Source organism: Lepidothrix coronata, unplaced genomic scaffold (genome assembly GCF_001604755.1).
Source record: "Lepidothrix coronata isolate B3197 unplaced genomic scaffold, Lepidothrix_coronata-1.0 Scaffold95, whole genome shotgun sequence".
NCBI classification, from domain to species: domain Eukaryota; kingdom Metazoa; phylum Chordata; class Aves; order Passeriformes; family Pipridae; genus Lepidothrix; species Lepidothrix coronata.
In genome coordinates this window covers 2,932,541-2,959,321 of record NW_016690275.1, presented here as the reverse complement: position 1 = coordinate 2,959,321, position 26,781 = coordinate 2,932,541, and the positions used below count along the sequence as shown (strand labels likewise).

General features: G+C 35.9%; 1 protein-coding gene across 6 annotated transcripts in view; it reads left to right on the top strand.

The window, feature by feature from the left end:
- MON2 (MON2 homolog, regulator of endosome-to-Golgi trafficking) overlaps positions 1 to 25,352 on the top strand; it is a 68,674-nt gene extending 43,322 nt beyond the window's left edge. For 3 of the 6 annotated variants that reach the window (XM_017822105.1, XM_017822104.1, XM_017822109.1), the window contains 11 exons: positions 698 to 896; positions 2,203 to 2,831; positions 6,535 to 6,678; positions 7,205 to 7,222; positions 7,489 to 7,617; positions 9,444 to 9,634; positions 18,476 to 18,536; positions 19,843 to 19,966; positions 20,754 to 20,961; positions 21,756 to 21,838; positions 23,702 to 25,352. In XM_017822105.1, coding sequence (XP_017677594.1) covers positions 698 to 896; positions 2,203 to 2,831; positions 6,535 to 6,678; positions 7,205 to 7,222; positions 7,489 to 7,617; positions 9,444 to 9,634; positions 18,476 to 18,536; positions 19,843 to 19,966; positions 20,754 to 20,961; positions 21,756 to 21,838; positions 23,702 to 23,865 — 1,950 coding nt within the window. In that variant the 3' untranslated portion in view covers positions 23,866 to 25,352. Of the gene's footprint in view, positions 1 to 697; positions 897 to 2,202; positions 2,832 to 6,534; positions 6,679 to 7,204; positions 7,223 to 7,488; positions 7,618 to 9,443; positions 9,635 to 18,475; positions 18,537 to 19,842; positions 19,967 to 20,753; positions 20,962 to 21,755; positions 21,839 to 23,701 lie in introns of those variants that run through there. The other 3 variants (XM_017822108.1, XM_017822107.1, XR_001876013.1) reach the window with 2 other exon arrangements.
- Positions 25,353 to 26,781: the final 1,429 nt, after the last annotated feature.

Genomic DNA, 26,781 nt, shown 5'->3' with positions numbered 1-26,781 from the left:
TCACCAGTTAATGACCATTATCAGTTATATAACTTATTTAGACTTTTTAAAGATAACATGGTGTCAGAAATATGATTTCTCAGGTTTTGGGAATGTTTTTTACACTTTCTCTTCTCTGGCCTTTAAAGCCTCTCTTGAAATGTAATTTTCATGTCTTGATCATTTATTTCTTACTTGTAAGTTGGATTAAAAGACTGTTTCCTTCCTACAAGAATGAATGACATTTCTTTGTGTGAAAATGGAGATGTTTGAGGGTCGTATGATTGGGCTGACCTGATGTTAGATGGAGCCTTGCTTTGCTATCTGTTTTGACTCTCTTCTTTTGAGAGGATCTGTCAAATGCCCTGTTCTAAGTCACAGTCATGTTTGTTGTTCTTTGTGGAAAAATTAGGCTATATTTGAGCCTGCTTGTTGTACCTGTGAAGAATCTTACATCCACTGGTTTTAGCCTTCTGTTAGTGCTAACACTGTTCTCAGTGGGATTGATTGTGCTATATCTAAGCCTTCTCAAGTGGCCATCATTTGACTGATTCATAATCTTGGCTGCTGTGGAGACTATTTAGAACAAGGGAATTTTCAGAGTGACACAGTGACAGAACGGATAATGGAAAAATTACTATTTTTTGTTAGTTTACTATGAATACAACTATGTTATTTGAAAAGGTGTGTTTTTCCTCTTTTTTTCTGATTATCGCAGGTTTTATTTCACCTGTTGGATAGAGTTCGAGAATCTTCTACCACAGCTGACAAAGAGAAGATTGAATCAGGAGGAGGCAACATTCTCATCCATCATTCAAGGGATACAGCTGAGAAACAGTGGGCCGAGACATGGGTATTAACACTGGCTGGAGTTGCAAGAATATTTAACACCAGGAGATACTTACTGCAGCCTTTAGGTAAAATTTATAGTTACTGAAAGATACAGTAATAAACTTCCTGCTTTTGTATATTTTTTCTATTAAAGTACTGGGCAAGAATCTTAATCTTAGCTTAAAAGTGTGTTTTGTTGTGTCTCGCCTCAAATGTTACGACGATTAGGGAGTTACTAGTTCATGCTCCTTTTAACTACAGATTTTGTCTCCTGTATCACAGTAATTGAGATTAAATCTCAGTAGTCACAATTCTGGGTGCCAGATAGGTTTAAATTATAGTAGCCTGATAACAATAATTTTTCTCTTCTTTTGGTTGTCAGAACATACTTTTCCTTTTGTCTTTCTAAGGTTATGCAACACTTGCCTGGAACTCTTGTGTGGCATCAGTGTGTCAAGTTTAACTGTACTCTTAGAATGTAAAGAGAACTCACCTGTAAAGTCAGTGGAGTATTGAACATTTACATTTTTCATGTATGCAGTAATATTTTACAATAGCTTAGTAATTTCTACAAGGAGAAAGAGAAAAAGAAATAGAGAATGTATAGCTTGCAAAGCAAATTCCTCATTACATTAATATACCTTCACCATCCTATAGTATACAATTATTATATATTAACTAGAAATATGTTGTCATTTATTTCATTTTGGTTGTTGTGATATCAACATATTAATAGCTATCAAGAGTATTGGTCATTTGCAGAAATGTGGTAGATTTTAAACAATATTAAACTTGAGTTAAAACTGAATAAAAAAATTAAAACTATTTTAATTATTCAAACCCTGTAATTAGTATAATAGAAAATTGAAGGTTAAGGCTAAATTTAATGAAAAACTCAAATGCCCCAAATGAAATCTTTCCACAGTACAATTATAAGAGCATTTTAAAATCAATTCTTTATAAATACATTGCATGACTATAGATTTGACCCTTAATTCTTTGTGTGTGCTTAACCCTTTTTAAAATCAATAGGCATCTGGTATGCATAAGAACAAATCTGTTTCACTATACTGAATAATGAAAACATATTTTACTAGTATGGGATGTGGTATGTGATTTTTCACCAGCAAATTTAACATGAACATAGATATATTGTTTCATTCTTCATATTTGTGTGTTCCTCTGTCACATTCTTCTTTCTGGTTATGGTTGAACTGATATATTTTATAAAAGCCATTCGAGCTGACACCTAATCTCTTGAAATTTCTGTTTGTGAGAGTAACAAGTAAAGGTTGTATGAACAACCTTTTAGAGAGGCTGGGTGGGAATGGGAATGGGAATAGGAAGCAAGTTCCAAGTTGATTTTTTCCTCTCTCTTTCTTTTTTAAATAGGAGACTTTTCTCAAGCCTGGGATGTTCTTCTTGATCACATCCAATCAGCAGCACTCAGCAAAAATAATGAGGTTTCCTTGGCTGCTCTGAAAAGCTTCCAGGAGATCTTACAAATTGTTTCTCCCATTCGAGACTCTGAGAAGCCTGAGACACCACCTGCCATCAATGTTTCTGTACCTCTGGTGGTAGGGACAACAACTGCCACTAGTCTTGGTAGATCATTCATGAGAACTGACTCCATTGGAGAAAGAATAGGAAGATATAATGCATCTGAACTGCCTGTAATAACAGATGAGATTGAAGATTTGAATCTTTGGTGGGCAGCCTGGAACAGCTGGTATAGGATTGGTTCCGAAAGTACAAGACCTCCAATTACTTGTGATAAATTGACTTTCATTCCCAGCCAGCCTTTTCTTACAGCTTTAATTCAGATATTCCCAGCTCTTTACCAGCACATCAAAACTGGTTTCAGCATGGATGATCTCCAAAAGCTGGGTGTCATTTTGCATGGTGCTGTTTCAGTTCCAATCAGTTCAGATGCTTCCCCTTTCATCCTTCCATCTTACACTGAAGCAGTTTTGACAAGTTTACAAGAAGCAGTGCTTACAGCTTTAGATGTTTTACAAAAGGTAATAACGCGACTTCTGATGTGTGGTGAAAGGTAAACTACACTGTGTCTCACTTCTCAGAACTATAGTGAGGGACTTAACATGATTTTTTAAATTATTTATAATTGCACAGTGTATTGTATTAGAACAATCAGATCTCCATTCCTGATGCAACCCAGGTGCTCTGCATTGAAAAGAGTGGTGTAATCTTTATGAAATGTACTTTTGGTTGATTGCAGAAATACTTTAAGTATTGTGCTGTGTTTGTAGCCATTTACTTGGCTATCTAATATTGAAGTACTGTTGATGTTGAAGATCTCTATATGGAAATAGGGGAACAGTCCCACAAGGCTGAATCATTATCTTTGCAGCCACTCCTTTAGTTTATGGGTTTGACAAATACTCATGAATGTATTTTGAAAACAGAGGTATAAAAATAGCATCATAGGTAGGCTTGGGTTGGAGAAGGAACCTTAAAGATCATCTAGTTCCAACCTCCCCTGCCATGGGCAGGAACAGCAGTGGTCTGGAGTAAATTGTTTTTCATGAATTTCAATTCATTTTGCTTGGATAGAAGTTGGTATTAAATCTCAACTTTGTATGTGGTTATATAAGTAACATGAAGTTTTAACACTGACCATGTCCGCTATATTTTCATCCTTTTCCGGTCAGGCTCGACCTTTTGTATCCTCCCCTTTCCAGCAGCTCAGTCCTTCCCAAATACTGTTTTCCCCACTTAGTCACTCAGTTTATTCATCTCAGATTTTTCTGTTTCTTTGTTAGTCTCCTTATCCAGATCTTAGTTTCCAAAGGGTGCAGGCATTAGTGCCTTTTTATTAAAGAGGGGGTTACCAGAGTTTTTAACATGATGAAAAACTGCACATTTTTATACTCTTGTTCTTGTCGAGATAAACTGTTTTAGCTGAAGGTTTCTTAAACAGTAACAAAAGCACCAACTCCCTGTGAGAGGGAGACATCTCCCCTTCCCCACTCCCAGTCTGAATCATTAGCATGGCAGTTACATGCCTTTGCAAATACAGACTTCCATAAGACAGTACCTCAACTTATACAGTACCTTCCATCCCATCTATAGTTGTGTTATTAACACAACAGCACTGAAGTTCCTAAAAAAAATTAGTTGAAGTATATTTGGACGTCAGTAAGTTCTGTGAAGTTGTGTGATTGCTCCTCTTGGCTATATAACACAGTACAATTCACATGACAAGGCAGCCAGCCAGTGCTGATGTGGAGCAAAGGCGATCTGTCAGATGGTTTTTGCTGCAGGCTACAGTATCTTTTTCTCTCTTGAAACTAATTGATACTCTCAGGAGTACACACAGAAGCTAGTGGATGATTAAAGAAGAGTATGTAAATATTTGCAATCTTCTTTAAAACAAAAGGTTTCTCACGTTTTTGCATGTAGGATCAGGTTTTTTGGTGATACAGGAAGACTTGGGTCAGTTCTGATTTTCTAAGAACTTGTGGAACAACTCTGCAGTTTGAATAGCCTCAATACCCTAATATTTCTCAGATGAGCCCTTGGCTGGTTTAATAAAACTATTTTATAATGCGATTCCACTAACAAAAGACATTGCAACTCAAGAACATGGGACTGGGAGGGAGCTTTGGATCTCCTTTCAGGCTTCCATATGTTGAGCCCATTTTACACTCGTTATTTTGTCCTTCATTGTCTCTTTATTTCTCAGTAGAACTTGTCATCTAGTCTTTTATTGCTGTAGTATAAGGTTGGAGGGTTTTTTTTTTGTAAGTCTCTTTCATCACTAGTGCTGAGTACAGAGGGATAATCACTTCTGTGGTCCTGCTGACCACACTTTCTGATACAAGCCAGGATGCCACTGGCCTTGGCCACCTGGGCACACTGCTAGCTCATGTTTGGCAGCTGTTGGCCAGCATCTCCAGGTCCTTTTCCATTGGGCAGCTTCCCAGCCACTCTACCCCCAGCCCGTAGTGCTGCATGTGGTTGTTGTGACCAAAGTGCAGGAGCCGGCACTTGGCCTTGTTGAACCTCATACAATTGGCCTTGGCCCATTGATTCAGCCTGTCCAGATCCCTCTGCAGAACCTTCCTACCCTCCAGCAGATCAACACTCCCACCAAACTTGGTGTTGTCTGCAAACTTGCTGACGGTGCACTAAACCCCTTTGTCCAGGCTGTCAGTAAAGATATTAAACAGAACTGGTCCCAGTAATGCTCCCTGGGATATGTTAAAACAGTCTTCTGTGGGTAATGTAAATTGCACCTGTGCAAGTAAGTTACATCTATTCAGAAATTACCCAGGAGTTTGTGGATGCTCTTTTTTCCCTTTCTATTCCAATTTTTTGTATATAGAATCATTTTTATACCTTTTCAAATAGGTATGTAATCTCACATTAACATGTTAAAATTTAGTGCAGCGACTTTAGTGCAGCAGATCAGATGAAGCTGTTTTACTGGGTGTTGAATAATTTTATATCAGCAATTAACCCTTTAGTCTTCTGCAGTGCAGGTGAGTACCTAGCTTCCAAGCATCCTTTTCAGAGTTCAGTACAGTTTTGACCTTGAGTACTAGCAAAGGAATATGCTTTTTTAGGAGTTCTGCATTATATTCATAATGTTGATTAAGCTTTTTGAGCATTAGACATGCATTTTAAATTGTAGGAAGGTGAGGAAAAGAAAAAGGCCATTGATGATTCATGGAGTACTCTGCTGCAAGTTGTCCATTGCCTGAAGGTGCAGCTAGGTCTTCAGGTGATGTAGTGATGAAAGCCTGTAGCCCCTGTTGGCTTGCTCCCTCTCATGGCTGGGGACTCAGGATATTTGTTTGCCCATTGACTCACACAGCTCCTGATGTGGCTTCAGGGCTCCAGCATGGGGTCTGCACTCAAACAGTTTTGGAGCTGTTACCACCTTGAGTGAGTTCAGCCATAACTTGTCATGGATGATCTGTGGTTAATGAAAAGGGCATTTAATTCTCCCCCCAGAAAAATGACAGTACAAGCACAAAGTCTTTTTGTAGAGCAATAAATTGACTGTTTCTTGAAGCTTTGAGAGGAGAGACTTTGGGAAGTAAAGCAAGGTATTTAAAATGGCAGAATATAATTGGAGTAACTTCATAGAATCATTGTATCTTGCTTTGAAAATAAATGCCCTAAGATTTCCTTGGGATTTATATTGCAACTGGAAATCATTAGCTTCTGACAACATGATATTTCATTGACATCATCTAAGTACACCCTTCCTGAAATGTTTTCCATTTTAAAGCAATATTATGAGTTTCAGCTGTACCAAAATCATATAATTCTCATTTATTTATATTCCTTTCTGTAAGACGCTATTTTAACTACTTTTTGAAGCTTGTATAATTTACTTCTGAGATTTAAATGTTCCTTGAAGTAGGACTTAAAGATACAAGACTTATATAAGCCTTATATTTTACTGACATGTCAAAGTAGAGTCAGTAAAGAAAATATATCTCTTTTATTGGATGAGATAGCTGTATTTACTGAACTATATATGCTCAGGTATCTTGCCACCTAATTTACTTTAATAAAATAAAAAAACTTACTTTCCTTAAGCTGTTAGAACTATCCACTGTCTTTTATACAGCATGACTCTTGCATAGTCTTATATGGGGATTTTTCATTGGGAGTTCCTTGCACTGATGCAGATGTTGACTGCAAAAGCTCAAGATATATATTAAGCTTTTGTATTTTCTTTTGGTATAGGCTATATGTGTGGGCTCAGAAAGTATGCAGATAATGTATCCTGCAATCTTTGACCAACTGCTGGCTTTTGTAGAATTTTCATGTAAGCCTCCACAGTATGGACAGCTGGAAACAAAGCACATTGCAAATGCAAAGTATAATCAGGTAATTAATTAGAAATTTGTTTCACTTGGCTGGTGAATCCAATTGAGCTTCAGATACAGGTTATTCCGCAAGATGCATATATTCAATCTCTAAAAACTTCACTGTGCATGTTGTGTAGTAAGTTTTTTTACATGCTTTTGTTATCTTCATTTACTCCCTTTACGCTCTTCTTTGCTTTTATACTTTGTATTCCTTCATGTAGGAAAGGTCTTGCCTGGACACCAGACATAGTGAATGTGTCTGAATTTGTACAGTGAATTAATCTAAAATAATTTGTCCTACACATGATACTAAATTTAATACAAAGACATGATAATTTTGAATGGAGAAATTTCCCTCAAGCTGCAGATTTTTGAATTGCACGTGCTGTAAAGAAATGGGACATGTTCAGTAATTCTTTTTATCTCTGTACGCTGCTGTTCACTAAGCATGAGCATCTGATTCAGTGTAACGGGAGAGGTAACTATTACATATGTATTAATTCTTCTTATTCTGTTTGTCCTGCAACACAATGGAATCACACTAGATACAACTATTTGCACCGGTGAGTTAAATTTCCTTAAAGATTGTCCTAATGTAGTTGTCTTGCCTAGACTGCAACATTTCTCCTACTTAAATGTACTTTACTTCAATGTAGAGTACATTTTCATAGCCAGACTACATTGTATTTGCAGTTTTGTGGCTTGGACCATATTCTTAGCAAACCTTGCATGCATTAAACTGAGAGTTCAATGCAAAACATACACCTTCTGTTCCTTAATTAATATGTTTTCACATATAGTTTAGTAATTTACTAATTTCTTTTCCTAGGCGGAATGGGTAGCATTGAATTATGTACCATTTGCTGAGAGATCTTTGGAAGTTGTGGTGGACTTATACCAAAAGACAGCTTGCCATAAAGCTGTGGTAACGGAGAAAGTTCTTCAGAACATTATTAAGGTAAAAGTTTGCCCTGCACATGCTCTGAATTTAATGAGCTTATATTGAAAATCATGAGTTTTATTTTCAGCTAGTGTTTATAAACACTTTCTAGGAAACCTAAAGCCGTAGTAAACAAATGGATATTTTATGAAGATGAGCAGCAGGTAATAATTTCTTTTGAAGCTGCAAGGCTATTCATTAGGCTATATGTATTGTTCTTAGCTGGATAATGTCAGCATCAGTATTTCACTGTTAAGATAAAAATTAACTAATGTGTTAGGCCTCAAAATCTTAATCTTTGAAAGTATTATGCACCTGAGTCTGGTAAGTAGACTTCTTAGTAAATATGGCATCGAAGGCCAAAGATGAGTTTCTGTAGACTGGCATATATATTTCAGGAGCCTGTGCTGTAGCTATTACTATTGATTTGCTTCTAATGACTTTGTGTGTTGATGTAACTATGGAATGTTACGGATGAGCAAATATACCTTTAAGGTGAAATTGTCCAACTTTTCACTTTTTTTGACCTTGTTTCAATTTCAGCAAAAAAAAATGGTAAATAATAGAAGTAATAGTAAATGTCTGGAAAAAAAATGTATCTGACCTCGGTTTATTTGTAATAACTTGGCTGACATCAGGTTTTTCCTATATAGAAATTTAGAAATGTGAATGTATTTAAAGTAGGCGATATTATGAATTAAATATTTGTATTTCAAAGCTAATGCAGTTGTTTTCTACTTCTGTTTTAATAGGATTAGTGAAACTGATATAAACACCACTTTTCTTTAACATTCACAGCTGATAATAATGTGATTCATTGCAGTAGATGAAATATGTTTCATGTCTCTAAGTCCATGTTGATTTTGGAATTAGATTTGACATATACGACGAATAGCAGCAGAAAAAAATATTCTAAAATAGGGCTGGCAATAGAGAATTAATTATAATTGACTCCTTGTGAGAGTCAGAGTGAGTCTTTCCTCCCTTTGCTTTCCTCAAATCAAAGACTGCACTAACAGCATGGGGGGCATACATGTAGTACCCAAACCTAGTCACTGTGTATTTGAAGTATAAATTTAATTAGTTTTCCAAGATAACTTACTATCAGGTTCTAAGTCAGTTTGACTAACAATGCTAAAAGGGATACATATAGTGTAAATAGTTCATGTGCTTAATGTTTTTAAATTTATTAATGACTTTGTTTTATAGATATTGAACTTTCTATATAAAAGACTTAAAATTTGCCAGGTTTTTGTCTGCTCTACATTTGAGTTGTATTGCACCCTTTGTCTTAGAATTTCGCTAGCTGTTCTTACTTGTACATTTCATGTGGTTTAACAGCAATGAACAGGTTTCTTGCAGTGGTAATGTGTACAGTTCACCTTCCTTAGGAAAAGTTTAAATTTAATTAAACTTTTTTTCTTTAACTTGCACTTGGGGTAGCTTTCTAGGAATGGGACCAAATTCTCCAAAATACATTCATGGTAACAAAATGCCTGCAGTCTCTTAGATGTTAGGAAAGCTCACTTGTCATGCTTGGCAGAAATGGTGGATGACAATACAGAAAAAGAAAATTAGTGTGTAATTTCATAGTATAATTGATAATGGATCAATTCTGACTTCTAACCTTGTACTTGGCTACACACCTGTGCTTTAGCCAGCTGGTATATGGTATATCATCTTTAGAATTACATTTTTAAAAGGCCATCTCATATACGAGCAGAAAAGGTAGGGATGTGTACTATCATCTCTGACTGTGTCCACCAAGATCTTCTGCAGAAACTTGCCGCACTCTTAGATTTACCTGAGCAATTGTAATTTTTGTTTCAACGTTCATTTTGCAGACACTAAGAATACCTCTCAGTCTGAAATACTCCTGTCCTTCTGAAAGCACATGGAAGCTAGCTGTTTCCTCTCTTCTCAAAGTTCTCTCCATTGGACTACCTGTTGCAAGGCAGCATGCATCTTCTGGAAAATTTGACAGTATGTGGCCAGAGCTAGCAAATACTTTTGAAGACTTTTTATTCACAAAAAGGTAAACACAATTTCCTTTTTTTTTTAAGGGAAATAATTATAAGAAATTTGTTCACTAAATATGTCAGTAGCACTATTTTATATCTGAAAATTATTTTAATGAATGATGGAGAAAAGGTAACTGACGTCTACTTCAAAAAAATTACAGTTTTAGAAAGTAGTAGAAAAACTTAAATCAGAAGGTGAAATGTAAAAGCAAGAAAGAGCTCAACTGAACTCTCAATACAAGGCATAGTCATTCTGAACAGGCCAAGGAGGTCTGTTTGGACTCCCAAGGACATTTACTATAGATTTGATAAAGAGTTACTCATATGTACTCAATTTGTTCCTTCCTTCACTTTGACCAGAATTGCAACAGTAATTTTTTTAAATTACTGTTAACTGTTAACAGTTAACACTGTTAACTGTATGTATTTCTCCTTAGTTCCATCTTGAAATATTCCACCAACTATGAATTTTTGAAAATTATTTCTTACACTACTGTTCACTTAGAAGCCCTTGGTTATCTTGCATTTGTTTCTACCCAAGATAAATTGACTGTGCCTTAATAATTAACCACACTTTATTTATGATACTTTATGAAAAATGTAGCTAAATAGTCATTTATAACTAGAAAGACAGGCATATGTATAAGTACATTCATAGTCTTTCAAGAATGGACCACTGTAGATGTGGGCATGTACAGTGGATGGTTTGAAAAAGTCTGGAAGTGAAAAATAATAACAATCAGAGACAGACAACTTAATCATAGAATCATAGAATGGTTTGGGTTAGATGGGACCTTAAAGATCATCGGGTTCCAACCCCTCTGCCTCTTGGGCATGTGCACCTTCCACTAGACCAGGTGGCTCAGAGCCCCATCCAACCTGGCCTTGGATCTATTAATTTGTTCAACCAAAAGAATATATCATTAGGAAGACATTGTAAATCATCAGAATATAGTAAGAGTTTGCTCCAGAGAAGAATTTTTTTTGTCCCTTGACAATGGGTATAAATGCATTTCAGTACAGCAAAGATTATCTGGATTAGACAGACACTAAGGAAACCTTTTACTATGAGGAAGGTTAGATATTGTAGAACATTACATAGGAATGGGATGGAACTTCCATCTTCTGTGAATATCTGTGAGCAAGCATCTTTTAGGAGTAGTTTAAGTATATGTAAGAGTGTTTTGGACTAAAGGACAAGGTGGAATACGAAAAATTTAATTCCCTGGTTTTCTCTGTATATGCTGATAACAGTAACAAATTAATCTTTCTTTTTAACAGAAAACAGTAAGGGTTTTTTGTGCCTTACACTAATATGCTTTCTATGTGAATGCATTTAGTTTTTAAACACACAAAAATCAGCAACCAAACAGAACTGTATTTACTAATGATGGATAAATAGCAGCTTGCACAAAACAAACAAAAAATAAATACTGATGAAAATTAATTTTAGAGACACATCAGTTAATGAAAATGTTTGTAATAAAGAATGGCTTTGGCATTTCACCAATAGGATTACATGGCAGTCAACTGAAAAACCTTTCCATTGTTTTTGCATTTACTTGAAAGAAAATTTTATTAAATAGGAGGTCCTTAAAATAGAAAAGATCATCATGACTGCTTCAATGTCCAAGTTTTTATTTTTATGCTTCCCTGTTTCTTTAATTTATAATAATCTTCTCAGTATCTTGTTTGGGTTTGTTTTCAGCTGCAGTTAGTAGTCCTGCTTGCATTCTGAAACAGTTAGCACCCTATAATCAATATCATTGTTTGGTTTGCAAAATGAAAATGAAGGTTTTTCAAGTTATTGCAGAGGAATCTATGTTCACTTAGAAGTTGCTTTGGAAATACATACTATTTGCTATAAATTAATTCTTCCTAAATATCTGCAAAACAGATGAAACATTTCCTTTTTGCACATTCTTAGCTGACCAAGACTGGCACTGCTACAGTTTCTTGTTATTAATTATTCATAAATCCAGGGAAGTAAAATTATCATAGATCTTCAGTGTAATTCAGGGTAATCCACTATCCTCTGCATGACCTTTTTTTGCCAAATATGTTGTCCATTTTTCTTAATTTACAGTGAGTGATTTATACTTCCCTTAAAAATTATTTCAACCACAGAAATTTCATCTTACTCTCTTGCTTGCTAGAAATGATCACTGCTCATATTTATTCTAATAGCTTTTGCCAGCTGTCATTCATGGGCAAATGTTCTCTGGATGCAAAAGAAAAATAGTACTTGTGTGAATATTTGGTGCCCTATCATGTCTGTCTTCATTTAAGTCTGATTTTGCCTCTTTAGAGACCAGTGTATTCTATAATTATACATACAAAATGTGATTTAGGGATCAACTTTTTCATCACGATTGACGTTGTTCTCAGAAAAGTTGTAGGAAACTTTTTTCTTCTCTCACTTAGAAGCTTTAAGGTTCAAAATAATTTAAAACACTATAAACAGACTGGTGGTTTATAGAACTACATGGCTACAGCAAGATAATTCGGCCTGTTATTATAATTAATGGCCGTTATAATTATTCTTTCCAGGCTTATTGTGAATAGACAAATTTTACTTTTGTAGTTGTACGTTGCATGGCTACAGAATGTCTGGTTTGGGGTTGTAATTTTTTTTATCTCTCTAATGTCCATCTTTTTCTAAATAGAAGTTTGTCTTCCCAACTGTACGGTTCTGCTACTTACAGTTAGAGCTCTATCCCTTGGTAGCTTTAGTATAGATAGCCTTTCTGTTCCCTCTGTTAGCCTCAGTCTTGTGGTCCTAAAAAAAGTGAAGGCTAAAAAGGGAGTACATATTCATACCAGTAATCAGGACAATTAGTTATAGCAGTTATTTATCCTTTTCTTCCTCCTCTTTCTCCTCCTCCTCCTCCTCCTCCTCCCCACAATGCTACTGAAGCGTGCCTCTCTCACTGTGATGCAAGGAGGGCTCTAGAGATAGATGTCAAAGTTCCTCATGTTGAGGTAATCTCTTCTGATTTCCTTTGGTTAACTCCTTCTGCACTCTCTGCAAGGTGCTATGAAACTAGCCTTGTCAAGTAGGGCAAACCTGTCCCTTTTGTATTGAAATTTTCTAAATTTCTAGTGTCTTCTAGTGGATTGCAGTGGCAGTTTAGTCAGTCCCTTAAATTTGTAGTTGTTCTGTTTGTAAGGAAATTGAATTCAGAATTTTCAGATTTAGTGTTCTTTCAATTTTTCTTTTTATTATAATTTTAATAGAAAATATATGTTAATTGGAGTGGTGCCTTATTTCAGAGTTATTTGGAAGAATCTATTCACTGTTTTGAAAGTAACAGATAAAATTTATTGCTGAGTTGAGGTGCACGTCAACCTTCAGATTTTAGGGGAGGGCAATGAGAATCTACTTTCTTTTCCAACTATCCAAGTTTATCCCCTATTTAAGGCCAGCTAGCTGGTATAGAACTGTTTTTTGGTGTGTTTTCTGTTTAATTAATATTAACAATGAGTTGTGTTTTTTTAAACTTTTGGTAATGCTTGAATTTTTGTCCATATCACCAAAATCAATTAACCAAGCCACAGAGGAGAAGGTGAGATCACTCTCTGCTCTTAGTGACTTGTAAACTTGACTTGATTTTAATGACCCTGCTGAACAAGTGGCTTTACTGCAGCTGTGAGTCATGTCATCTCTGGTGGCTTTCCGACTTGCAAATATGCCATGCAGGACAGAGCAGTTATTAAATCAGGTGCAGAAGTGTACAAATCTGGCCAGCATGGATTGAAAAGGTTCTGAAGCACAAAGAATTTGGAAAATGCAATTCAGCTGACACCCCAAGAGGCTATCAGTGAGACAGAGTAATTGCATTACTGCATTGTCTGGATTTTTAGCATTCTCCAACATGTCACCCCTTGTGACAGGAATACAGTTAGATATAATCAGTTTGACCTGAATATGGTTAGAACTGAAAATTGTCTTTCTTATGCTGGCATTCTGTAATTTTTCCTAAGCTCTTTGCTTCAAGGAAACTGGAATGTTATGTCACAAAAACCCCTTATTTTTCTTCCTTCACTCTTGATACATTTTCATACTCCACACTTTCCACTATTAAATGTTCTAGATGTTTCATGTTACTGTCTGTCCAGGCTTCATGCAAAGCTAGATAAATGGCTTCCTTTTGTACCTACTCTTCAAACCCTTATTCTTCAAAGCTGACTTGGGACTTCTGGGATAGTTCTAAATATGAAACACCTGCATCTCAGTGAAACTCACTAATGCCTTAATGCAGTCAGTCCTCCTAGCAACACTGCATGACAGGTTTTTTACCTTTAGCTGTGTTCATTAAAATATGCTGTTGCATATTGTCTCATTTTTCTATGCATATTTTCTAAGTTTCTACCTGGCTAAGATGAAAGTATTTCACTGATGTTCTAAATATTTAATCAATATTTTAAATGTTTTTCTAGTCTAACTTGTAACTCTTTTAGTCACTGTGGCCCTAGAAATCACATGTGTAGATAGCCTAATATTGCTTCTGACAGTGAAACTGATTGGCATTGGTTAGACAAGAGGTCAGTGTGGTTTGAATTAAAGCACTGTGAATATCTGTGTTTCAAATAGTGAACCTCCTCTGCATGGCCCCACCTGTATCTTTTGGACAGGAACAGACTTTCAAGCCAGGTATGGAGCTGAATGAGAGGGGATACTCACTGATGTTTAAAAAGTACAAAAGCACAGCAGAATTGGTCTCTGCAGCTTTGTACATCAAGAAATTTCACATATAGCCAAAAGAGCCCAGGTAAATGAAAAAGGAAAATGTTACTGTCTTAGAGAATTAACAGCTTCCAAGAAATAAGTTTCAGGTTTTTTCAGTTTTTGTTTTTTTTTTTTTTAAAGCAAGCTACAGCCAAGGAAACTCAACAATCTTGATTTTTATTATAAATCAAAATGACATTTAAAATTAATACATTTCATGTAACTTAATTTACACAAAATTATCTTCTAGTAAGAAGCTGGTCTGTTTATTATTTCATACCATTTTCCCAGAGGCTTTCATGGAACTATGTCAAGCCATTATATAAAATAAAATTCAATGAATGTGTGTATATATATAATTTACTAGAGTAGAAGTCTGTGCTCACATGAGGGAATTAAATCAATACATTCCCAAAAGATGCTTCTGAACAGAGTGCTGCTGTGCACAGCAGGACTCCAAGTGCCTGTTGGCTCTGAAGCCCTGCCTAGACAGTGGGCAGTGGCTGGGAGCTCTGTACCTATGGAAGTTGCTGCATCACATGGCTTCTTATCTTTCCTGCCTCTTGACCTTCCCAGTGCAGTTTGGATATAACCAACAAAGCTTTTGGCCCCTAGACAGATGTTTCATATAGACACCTTACAAAAATATATTTACTTGGAAGTATTTTGCTACATGAACAAGTATGTAGCTTAATCTGTAGCATATACGGCAGATCAGATATGGATGACTAGACAGAAAGGTCTTAACACCTCTTTAAGCAAACTTCAGCTCAGAAAGTTAGTCATAGATAAAGAAGTGTCAGAGTGAAAGCTTCCCATGTATTTCAACATGACACACATTTCCACGCATAAGTCTACATTACTGTTTAAATGTTTTTCATAGTTGACAACTCTGTCACAAAAGGTACTGATTGAACAGCTATTTAACATTTTATTTTATTTTGTTCTTTGTTTTCAACATTGTTATGATCAGGTTCTTTCAAATTATTACAGAGATGCCTCTGTCCAAAGAAAGGTGTAAATGAGACCATATGCTGAAGTCAATAGCATGGATTTTTATTTAACAGTAAATGTGAGGTAGAAAGGGATAGAAAGAAATAGGGAAAAGAGCGAGGGGGGAGAGAAAGAGACAGAGAGACAGATTAAGTAAAAATATCACCACTCTATGGATTCCAACAGCGTGCCACTGATCCTCTTCCTGTGGTCTTCCCAGTGGTGAGAGTCCCAGTCTTGTCAGTGATAGCTGCAGTCTGGATCCGTCAAGGGAAGCCCAGGGTGGTGAGGGAAAAGCCCGCGGTGGTGGAGGAAGTCCTCTGTGGGGAGGAAAGAGCCCTGTTGGTGAGCAAAGCTGAGGGCGGTGAGGGAAGACCTTGGCGGTGAAGGAAGTCTCATGCGATGAGCGAAGAAGTCCATTGGTAAATGAAGTCTAAGGTGGTAGGGAAAGTCCCATGTGGTAAGGGAAGAAAACCAAGTGTTGAGTGAAGTCCATGTGTGGTTTTTTTATTGGGCTTAGGCTTGGTGGGAACACCGTCAGTACCTCTCCTGGGGTGGGGAGTTCTACACTGGATTCAGCATTCCAGTCACTCACACCTGTGGATACATTCTTCTCGGAGGATAACCACCTTTCTCAAGTTCCTGTCACAGTCCAAATTAGTAGGCATATTCGGGGAGGGGTGGGCTTCAGTGAGCAGCTGCTTCTTTGCACAGTTTGCTACAGTGGACAAAAGTCTCCCAGTGATTTTAAGAACGTTTAAGCCATAAACCATTTCAGTGTCTCACAAACCTATAACCCCAAACTTCTTGTCTGCCTAACATACAAACTGGTAATAAATACAGTATTTCGTATTTTATTTTGTGTTTTTTCTAGTCATACATGTAACACTTGTCTGTTTCATAGAAAGGGTGACGTTATCTACATGAAGCCTCTTTGAGGAGGGGAGATATATTTATTTTTCACGCAGGAACATTGGTACATACTGTCATAATTGTCTAAACTGAAAATTGGCTGTAGGTGTGCAGACTGATCTTCAGATATCTTATGCTAAGCACCCAGAAAATGGGGAAAAAAGTTTATCTTGGAAAAATCTTATTTGTCTTGGTCAGCAACATATAGGAACACTGGAAAAAAAATCAAAAGTAGTAAAACAAAACAACCGCCAGCTAAGCTAACCAGATTTGAATGAGATTTCAAAACCTCCAAAGTTCTTAAACCTTCCATTAAAACTGGTGGGATGGAGAAGACAGGCCCAGGTAAGTACCCTTATTGAGACAAGGCTGGCACAGGTCCACAACCATATATTGGGCAGCTGCCTTGCTGTGAGCATGTGCTTAGCTCTGAACTACCCACCACGTCTGTTGTTTCCCAGGGAGGGGGACATGGGGTAGAGGAAAAGCTGGGAGTTTGGAAGTAAGCCAAAGGATGCCGGTCTGCTTGTCACTACAACAGTGCACTGATTCCTCTGCTTACAGAACAGCTTGGTTCCTTGTTCAGTCCAGAGCACTGTTTTCCTTACATCTGCCTATTCTGCCATAAATTAGGCAGGGAATGTTTTGTCAGATTGACCCTATAATTTTCCTTCCTTTTCAGTAGTGACTATCCTGTGTACTTAATTGGATGGTTTCTCTGGAGTTTAAAAAAAAAAAAAGGCAGTCTAATTTAAGATGCATTGTAACACACAGCCATACACAGTACCTGTGCATTGAAGTATCACAGACAATCTTAATTCCACTATTGCTAACCATTCCTTTCAAGTGGTCAAATTTCCAAACTGTTCCTCTGCTTGAAGATGTCATAGAGTTATTTTTAAAAGTTAGAAGTAAAATCAGTATTCCTTAAGGATACTTAAGGAAGGGTGCAAGGTGACCACACTGTAATAGTTTCATGATTTGTTCTTTTAGCCTCTCAATTTATGTAACTCAGAAAGTTCTCATACCACAAGTTATCCTTAGCTCATAATCCGTTTTTCTTCTAGTAATTGTGCTAACTGTATCTTAAATCTGTGTAGACTTTAGCAGGCAATCCTATGATTATGGGGTTATAAGCAAGATAATTCAGAGTTTACGTATTGTGTGAAGTACCTTCTTTGGTTTTGGGGGTTTTTTTCCCTCCTCAAAGTGCAGTAGAAGCATATCTGTAAAGCAAAACAGTTCATGATGAGGACCCATGACCTTTATTTCAGAGTAGCTCTAGAGTGGCAAGCATCTATGAAAGCTTGGAGTATATTTTTTGTTTAGTTTCACTGAAAATGAATCCAGTTTTATGCACTCTACCAGACATGAACCAAGGTTTATAAAAGGGGATGTCTGAAAATTTAACTTGAAAAGCCCATGTCTGATCCAAAGTAAAACACCCATGTAGGCACATCAACTGAAGTAGTTGATTGTTGTCTAAGTAGGAGGCCTTTACTCTTTCTGCCCTGCTGAGGAACTTGGCCCAATGACTCAAAAGAAGCATAATCCAGCAAAGTAAAGGAAATTCACTGAACAGGTAGTCCAGTAAGTACATGGAAGGACTCCATAAATGAGATAAAATGTCACCAGAGAAAACCTCATGACTGAGAACTGGCATAAAATTTCCGATCAAATGATACAAGATTTCCAAATGTACAAGCAGGTAGGATCTTGTGAAGTATTAGGTAATTTTCATGGTTGAATCACTTTTGGACGTTTCATCTGTAAATAAATTTTTATATATAATGGAAGAACTGCAGAAAGTTCTAAATGTCTTCAAAACTATTGTTTATAAAATGGGTTTTTCTTTTAATGAAAATTATTAAGAATAAGAACAAGTATATCATTTCAGTTATCAAGGAAAGTAATGTTCCATTAATGAAAAGTGTTTCATTAATGTAGAAGAAAATGTAAAATTAAAATAAAGTTTTTTACAGTTGTACCACTGAAAATCAGAAGTCTCTTTCTTGCACAGTGATTGAAAATATCAATCACAGAATTCCATTAGACCAGGTTGCTCAAAGGCCATCCAACCTGGCCTTGCAATCGTTAATTATTACCATATAATAGTACCAACTTGTGCATGTAATAACTTTAAATGCAATGCATTTTCCCATACTTATCTCCTTACACATGTTGTGAATTTAAAAGTATAACATAGTATGTTTATTTTTAGTACACCTCCTGATAATCTCTCAATTCAAGAATTTCAGAAGAATGAGAGTATTGATGTTGAGGTAAGGAGCCTATAATATATACTGAATCTCATAAAGAGTAACATTCACAAGTTGCATTTGGTTCTGAAATAGGTTTTTTTTAAAGTTACCCTTTCAGTATTTTTTCTGTGATATTGTATTCCTTTTTGAAAACAAGACAGGAAATTTATAGGCCCAAAATTCATCTGCTTCAGGGTGAGGCAAAAAGTAGAAGGTGGAATGCCAAAACTACTTGTCCTCTCAACTTCAAAGCAACGTACAGCAGCTAAACCAGAATGTTTCTGCCTCTAACACATTTCATGATCCTTACTTATTGTGTTATTGCCAAGCAATTGCACAGGTAATTGTAAACCACAGAGAAAGCTGACAATTAAACCTGAAGTGAGTGCTTTCTGTGTTGAAGGGGGCAGTCAGCAATGAAATCGTTGCCCTTCAGATGTGTTCTCAATACTGAGAAGCTTCTGCATAAATGAAGAAATGATGTTGTGTTTGTGCAGCACAGAGACGGGTGTAATTGTAGAGAGATAATGTTTGGTTGGATAAGACTGAAGAAAATGAAGAGAAGATGATACTTGAAATGAAGAGGGACTTGTCCCCTTTCACTCCAGGACAAAGAGATGTGGTAGAACAGGGATTAGGGGTACAAAGCAAAAGGAGTTGCAGAGAAGACATGGCAGTATGGGTTTGATTCCCTGTCATCTTTCCAGAGTGGCAGCTGGGACACAAAGATTTCTGGATGAAAAGCAGGAGTGGTTCTGCCTGCAGTGAGCAGAACTCTCTGATCTAATGCATTAATTTATGGAGATCTAAACCCACTCCCATGCACTTTGTTCCTGCATGGGAGTATCAAGACAAGGATAGAAAGCATTTCAGTTAATGTGTATTGCCTTAAGCTTGTTTAGGCAATAAACTCACTTGTTCTGCTTTGCAGATGTTACATTGTAAGCATGTGATATGCGTGTTAATGTTGTACTGAGGATATTGAATTGTGGGGAGGGAGAGGGAAATTCCTAATGTTAGATTTTCTCTTTTCAATACCATAAGTTTGATTTGAAGAATATACTTCAAATGTCAGTGGAAATCTCAGTGATAACTCCTTCAGAAACTCTGGCAGAAGTGGGGGGAAAAGGTTTATTGTTTCAAGTTTAATGTTCCATGCAAAACCACAATTTTGGATGTATCTGCAAATTTTAAAAGCTAAGCAATAGAAGATTTTGTAAAGTTTCATTAGGCCTGTCCCTCTTGTGTAATGTTTCTGTCTTCTTCATACTAGATTTACAATTTTAATGTTCAGAAAGCCAATATAAATATATTTAATTTATTTTAGGTGGTGCAGCTTATCAGCACAGAGATACTGCCATATGCTAATTTTATTCCTAAGGAATTTGTTGGTCAAATAATGACTATGCTCAATAAAGGTTCAATACATTCTCAGTCCTCCTCCTTTACAGGTATGGTACCTGAATGACAAAAGCTATGGTATTTAAGTCTACTAGAAAATAATTAAAATGTTGTGAGTACTTACTCTGATAAAGACTTTAAGTTCCATGGCATGTATTCATTATAGACTGTTTGATATCCAGCTTGTTTTTATAAACTATATTTTGTGGAAGTTAGCAAGCATTCCTTGCAATTTTTTAAAAATTATTTCCTTACTACTTGGCCAGTATCGTATATAATACTGTACTTGTGTTAGTTTCTACATAGTTTATTTTGCTTTGTGCCAGTTTTAACAAAAATTTCAGACAATTGTAAGACAGACGTAATATCCTGTTCTGAAAAACAAAATGACCTTAGCATAACTATATGGTGTACCTAACCAGATACCTTCTCTGCCTTTAAGAAAAAAATCACCTATGGTCTTTTTTGGAAGATAAAAATGAACATAAGCCATTACATAGAAAAATATTTGGACTGTACAGTACCAAATATTAGTATTTATGCTGAAGAACTGGGGTTGCTGGGTGTTTAATTGATTTCATGTATTTTATTACTAAAGCAATGTCAAGTATATGCCATGTTACTGAGCATGTTGCGTAATTCATCTTTTATTTTTTGAAGTATTGTGATTTTTGTGCAGTCATTTTTTATTAGAATGTATTCTTAATATTTGTTCTTACCACTGTTAATATTTATTAATACTAGAGGATTGATAGCCTTTTTTCAAAGTATAATAAACTGACTGAAATGCAACATCATGCACACTGGACAATTAGATATGTCATTTTACTTTGACAGAAGCTGAAATAGATATTCGAATGAGAGAGGAGTTTTCTAAGGTGTGTTTTGAAACACTGCTCCAGTTTTCATTCAGTAATAAAGTCACAACTCCTCAGGAAGGCTACATTTCTAGGATGGCACTTTCTGTGCTCTTGAAAAGGTCACAGGATGTATTACATCGCTACATAGAAGATGAGAGATTGAGTGGCAAATGTCCTCTTCCACGGTATGTATGTTTTCTTTAGGAACTGAAGGTATTACCAGGACTTTATGAGAGGAAGGTTGCATTCAAAATGTCACTAAGTCATGAAAAAATAAGGGGAGGGTGTTGAAATTTAAAAGCCAGGGAAATGTTTGTGGGGAAGACATTTCAAAGAAAATGCTGGTACCAATTTTTTGTTGAAAAACCTTTAAATAATAATGGTCGTATTCTGTGCTTTTACATTTTCAGTTACTGAAACAACATATCTGATATCTGTAGCATAATACTTCTGAAATCTGATTTCTTTTTATTCCCAATAGAGCTATGTGTAGTTACTAAATTGAGATGTGGAGTCTTACCAAAAATAAGATAAAATATCCCAATAGCAACATTGTGAATCATTACTCAAGTAACTGTTCTTGAAATGGAAAAATTGACTGAAGTACTAAGAAATTCTTTAAAATAGGAACTTATTTGAAATTCACTTAACTTTTGAAGGTTTTGATCATGAATGTGGAAAGTGGTTATTATGTTACTGTTAATCATGTATTTTGATATGAGTATTTTCAGATTGAGATGTGTATGGTGTTACTGTTTAGAGGATCAAATTTAAAGCTATCCTAGCTGAGACAACAGCAATGATGGTGGTAAAGTTAAAGAAAAATGATAACGTTAACCTCTAACTATCCTTTTAATGGCAGGCTTCATTGCAGCTGTTTGCCATTGGGTGTTGTTTTCATGTTGTGTAAGTTTCATAGAAAACTTATATTCTTAAGTCAAAAATGAGTAGTTGACTGTTTGCATTTTTTCCTTTCTAGGCAGCAAGTAACAGAAATCATATTTGTTTTAAAAGCTGTCAGCACTCTCATAGATTCACTTAAAAAAACTCAACCTGAAAATGGTAAGTTACTGTTAAACAACATGGTTCTAAACAAGGTAACATTACATCTGCCACAAAGATGTATTTATTATTTCCTGTAGTAATTTTCCCAGAAATTTGAAAGAAAAGTGTAGTCTGTAAGATTCAGTGTTTTGTAATTCTTTGTATTTGCAGGTGGCAGGTAGACAGAAACAAAAACCACAAAGTTTTTCCAGTATGCCTAAAAGCATAAGGTTCTAAAATATATTTAATAAAAGAGAACCTCAATTTGTGGTGTCCTTTTCTAAAAACAAAGAAACCAAAAAGCTGCCATAAAACGTTAGTGGAATTCTTAAATATATGAAGTCTTGATAGATCCTTTTTTCTTTCCATGATACCTTTGTAGGTCTTTATGGATCTTGTTCACATGGGTGCCCTCTGTAGTTGAAGCGGGTGTACAAGCTAAATGCACAGACAGGCTGGTAGATATTTAAACTTGTGGTCTTGCTATCGCTCTCTTCCTGCTTTAGTATCTCATGTGCCCTGGATTGAGAAAGATGTCTTAGCTCATTGATGCCCAAGTAAATGGTTGACAGATGTATTTAAAAGGTTGAATTAAATGAAAGACCTCAACTTCATTTATAATCATGTATCCTGTTCCTCCTCTAAGCTGCACCTACAGTGTATGTGTGGAGAGTTCTTGCAAGAAAACTTAGTCATGAGTCTTGGTATTGGACTCTGAAATTCTGGCAGAATTGCATATACAACACTTCCCTCTACTTCCCTGCTTTTGATATTACGAAGAACAGAAAAAAAAAAACCTTTTCAACCCTGAAATAAACAAACAAACCAGTCTTTCCAGAAAAACACAGGCAGGTGGGTTTCTGCAAAGAGGCGGTGCCTCATTTACAGCATCACTGAGCAGCCAGAGTTATGATAATGTGTTTTCCAAGGCTGATGGCAAAAGGGTGCAGGCAGAACTATGCCAGGATGCATAAAGCCTTTTGGCAAAGCCTGAAGGCAACAGAAGTACTACTTTGGTGGGTCTTCCTCTTAGAAGGGTAGAGCAGCCAGCTCAGCTGGACTGTTCCCCACATCCCTCTTCCTGTAATGAGAGGCATTCTTCCCCTGGACATATGCACCAGTGCTTGCCAAACCTCCTGTGCACTTTCTTATAAAGAGAACCACTAGACAAATTACAGAATCACTTCACTCCCACTTCTTCTACCTTGTAATAAATTTATTTATTTAAGATAATTATTAATGTTGTCTGAAATCAGGGGTTGTTTTCTTTTGAAAGCAGAGCTAAAACAGAAATAAGCAATAAGATTAATAAATAAGATTCATGCTTCAATGTTTAATTTCACTTGTTGGAGTAACAAACTTTACTATGGATATTTTTTTTCTTGGTCCAGTGTTTCTATCTCTGCTTTCTATAGCTCTTGTAATCTGGAATGATCTGAAATCAATAGCAAGTCTCAGTGGTGACAATTTTCCAGAAGTGAGATATGCGTCCAGTTCAATTTTCTGTCTGTAGCAGAGAAAAGCGGGCAGAAAATGCACATACATTACAGATTTAATAAAAGTATTATCTTAAATTTGTCAGTCCTTCATCCAGAAAACAGTGAATTACTCATATGTAGAAACACAGGTGTGTAGCACCATTTTATGGATATTACCCCATCTGGCCTCCAGTTGTGGCTGCAAAAAAAGAATATGGCTCTCCTGCAGAAATCATGCCTCATATCTGAGTGCCCTGTGGGGATGCCATAGTGTCTGTATAGCACTGGCTACCTATGTTTAGGCAGCTGAATGTGCCCTTATTTATACAGGTACTGAAAAAAAATTTGTTGTAAGAATTTGGACAGCAGTAAGTGATTCAGTCTGTTCTTTTCTTCCTTGCAGTTGATGCTAGCACATGGGCACAAGTTATTGCCTTGTACCCGACTTTAGTAGAATGTATTACCTGCTCATCCTCGGAAGTGTGCTCTGCTCTGAAGGAGGCACTGGTTCCTTTTAAGGACTTCATGCATCCACCAGCATCCAAGGTACAGAATGGAGAGTCTTGACCCCATAAAACTTCTTTTTTATTCTTGAAGGGAAAAAAAGTATCCAAAAATGTTTGTTCCCGGGTGAAGTTTCTCTGAGGAAATCTCTTGTGACTAGTACTTTGGCAACTGTGCTGACTGCCTTTTAACTGTACTAACAAGAGCTCAGTAAGTCGTGAATATAGGCTATATCTCAAAGGTTCCAGAGTGAGTAGCAGTGCAAACCTTTAATAAATTTAACTGACTAGTTGGAATCATTTATAATCTAATGTACTTGCTACAGTATCTTGAAGTGGTGATTGAAAAGTGGGCTTATGTACAGCTTGTTGTGTATGTGTTAATGATGTAATTAAAAATATTTCAATTCAGTCAGATTTATTAGGCTGGTGTTTTGCACCCTTTTTTTGAAGTACGAATTGTACTAAAATTTTATGCAAGATGGTACTGTAACATTCCATATATCTGTAACCAGCCTTTGTAAACAAAGGGAACTGATATACTTGTGTGTATAATAAATGGTACAGTTCTGTATAAAATAGTTGCATTTATTATTTAAATTCTTTTTAAAATATTGATAATGTCAAATGCTTGAAAATGTATTTATTATGAATAAGTTGTATGCTTGCATTTTTACTTACAGTTTGCCTTCTAAATTGCCAGATATGCTCATTCATATCTGATCATGTTATTAATTTTTGCTTAATTGAATGTATCTTCTTTGTGGCCATTGGACATCTACAAAGGGTCATATAACAAAAGATTGCAGCAAGCAGTCACAGTCTGCTGATCTCAAACTTCAGAGTAGTTGACCTGAAATAAGTTTGAAATATGCAGAAATCCACTGTAGCACTTCAAGACTACCATACCTCACTTCATAATATATTTTTTCAAGATGTTTGTTTTACTTAATTCTGTCCATTTTTGTAGTTACAGCCTTGCTTTAAAAAAAACCCCAAACATATTTGAGGATTGTTAACCTTTTTTGGCCTTCTTGGCAAGTATCACAGTCTTTGAATCATGACCCAAGAAAGGTGATTTCAAGTATCTAAAATACTTGGCTGTAATACTGTGTTCAGTAATTCTAAGTGCTTTGTTTTGTAATGTCTTTTCAACCCAAACAAATTGTTCTAATCTTTTAATTATAAACTGTGTCTGATAAAAACCGCGAGAAGTGTAGTTTTGAAGATAGTTACTCATTTAGAAATGCAGTAAAATTCGTCATTAAGTAAATGTGAATGTTTCACTTTCACGTAATACACAATTGAAGTAAAACACTTTTAATAGTACTGTTTTTAAAGTTTGTGATCTAGCATTTAAACTCTTATTTAATTCATTTTGATTTCAGTAATGTTTCACCTGTATTCACATATTTTTAATCTGTGATGTGAAAGCACAAAGGCCAAATATATATATATAAAAAAGACAGGTGCCTTCCTATGGATTTCAGAGCTTATCTTTAGGGTTTTGTTTCTTCAAGTCTTTTGTAGATATTAAAAGATATTGTCATGCATAAGAAATGGTATTACATCTGTTTGCTTTGCACTTTCCTGGCTAAAGGGACATTGATTGGTCCATATGAACATATGAGGTGTAAAAGTTGTAGAAGCTTCAAGCTGAAGGTGTGATGAACTGGTCAGGGCTACCCTGCATGAATAATGTTCTTCAAGCAGGGCTTTGGACAGGTTGCTCCCACAAGGCTCCAGTTTATGGTCCTTTTTAAAAGCTTTCTATTTCAAAGTACAGTAAATATTAAAGAGGCTTCAAACCTTGCACATTTCTGTTACCAAAGTTGCATAGAACTTAATTGTGAAGCGTGGATAGTTTTAAGAGAACACACAGTTTACATTAAAGAAACAAGTTCTTCTCATTAATAGAATTTATGTCAAAATATCTTCTGTGGAGGAGCAGTTCCAGTATACTGCAGAACTGGGTCTCACACACAGGTAACAACATTATCCATACTCTGAAAGTGAAAACCTCACGACTGCTCTCCTAATTAGTGGAAGATAAGTCAAAGTCTATGAGGTTATTAAGGAAACAAAGCGTAGGACAGGAAAGAAGGGAATTAATTTGTTTTAGAATATATTATCTTAACCAGAATTTCTGAAAAGAGGCGTGCAGACCAAGCTGTGGGTAAATTTGTTTCTAATTAGTTTCTAATTGATTTTTCAGTGGTAATAGAGATGCATTTGTCCAATGAGGTAAATCTTCATTTTTATCTGTAATTCAAAAAGGGGATGTGTTAGTCTTTCCTGACTCTAGAACTTAGGCTATTTTACCATCTATAGACATTAATCTTCCAAAAATTTTGAAATAAACTATCAATGAGCTAACTTTCCTTTCTTTCCTCTTAATTACAAAATTAATAATATCTGTGCTATTTGAGGTGTGTTTTGGACATGCAAGCTTGAGTTGACTGTATTAAAACTGCTTTCTTTTATTTGGTATAAATACTTTGAGAACTAAAAACAAAGCTACTTAGCTTAGAAAAGATGTTTTCATTGAACTTATTTTGTCTGTGAATAAGAATTATTCCCTTTACTGTGCCTTCTTGTCCACCACTCAAATATTTCTTCCAACTTGAAGTATCCGTTTCTTTTTTCTCTTTGTACTTTCTGCTAAACATTCTTTGGGTTTCTTTGATGCAAGCAGCATTTTTGAATGTTTAAATTTCACATTTTTACATGTTTTTAGCAAGGTAAATCTTGCTTTGGAAGGAATCAAATTAATTTAACATTACCTATTGAGTAGACCCATGTCCAAGTTCTTTTCAAGTCTGTAGGGTTGCTTATTCACGAGAAGAAAAACCCATGGACTTTTTCAGGATCGGGGTCTGCAGTGTGTCACTGAAGGCAGCTAGAAGAGGGATACAGCTGACTGTATAGAAATGTGTCAGCTGGAAGTTAGAAGATAAGCATTAATTGCTTATTGAATGTA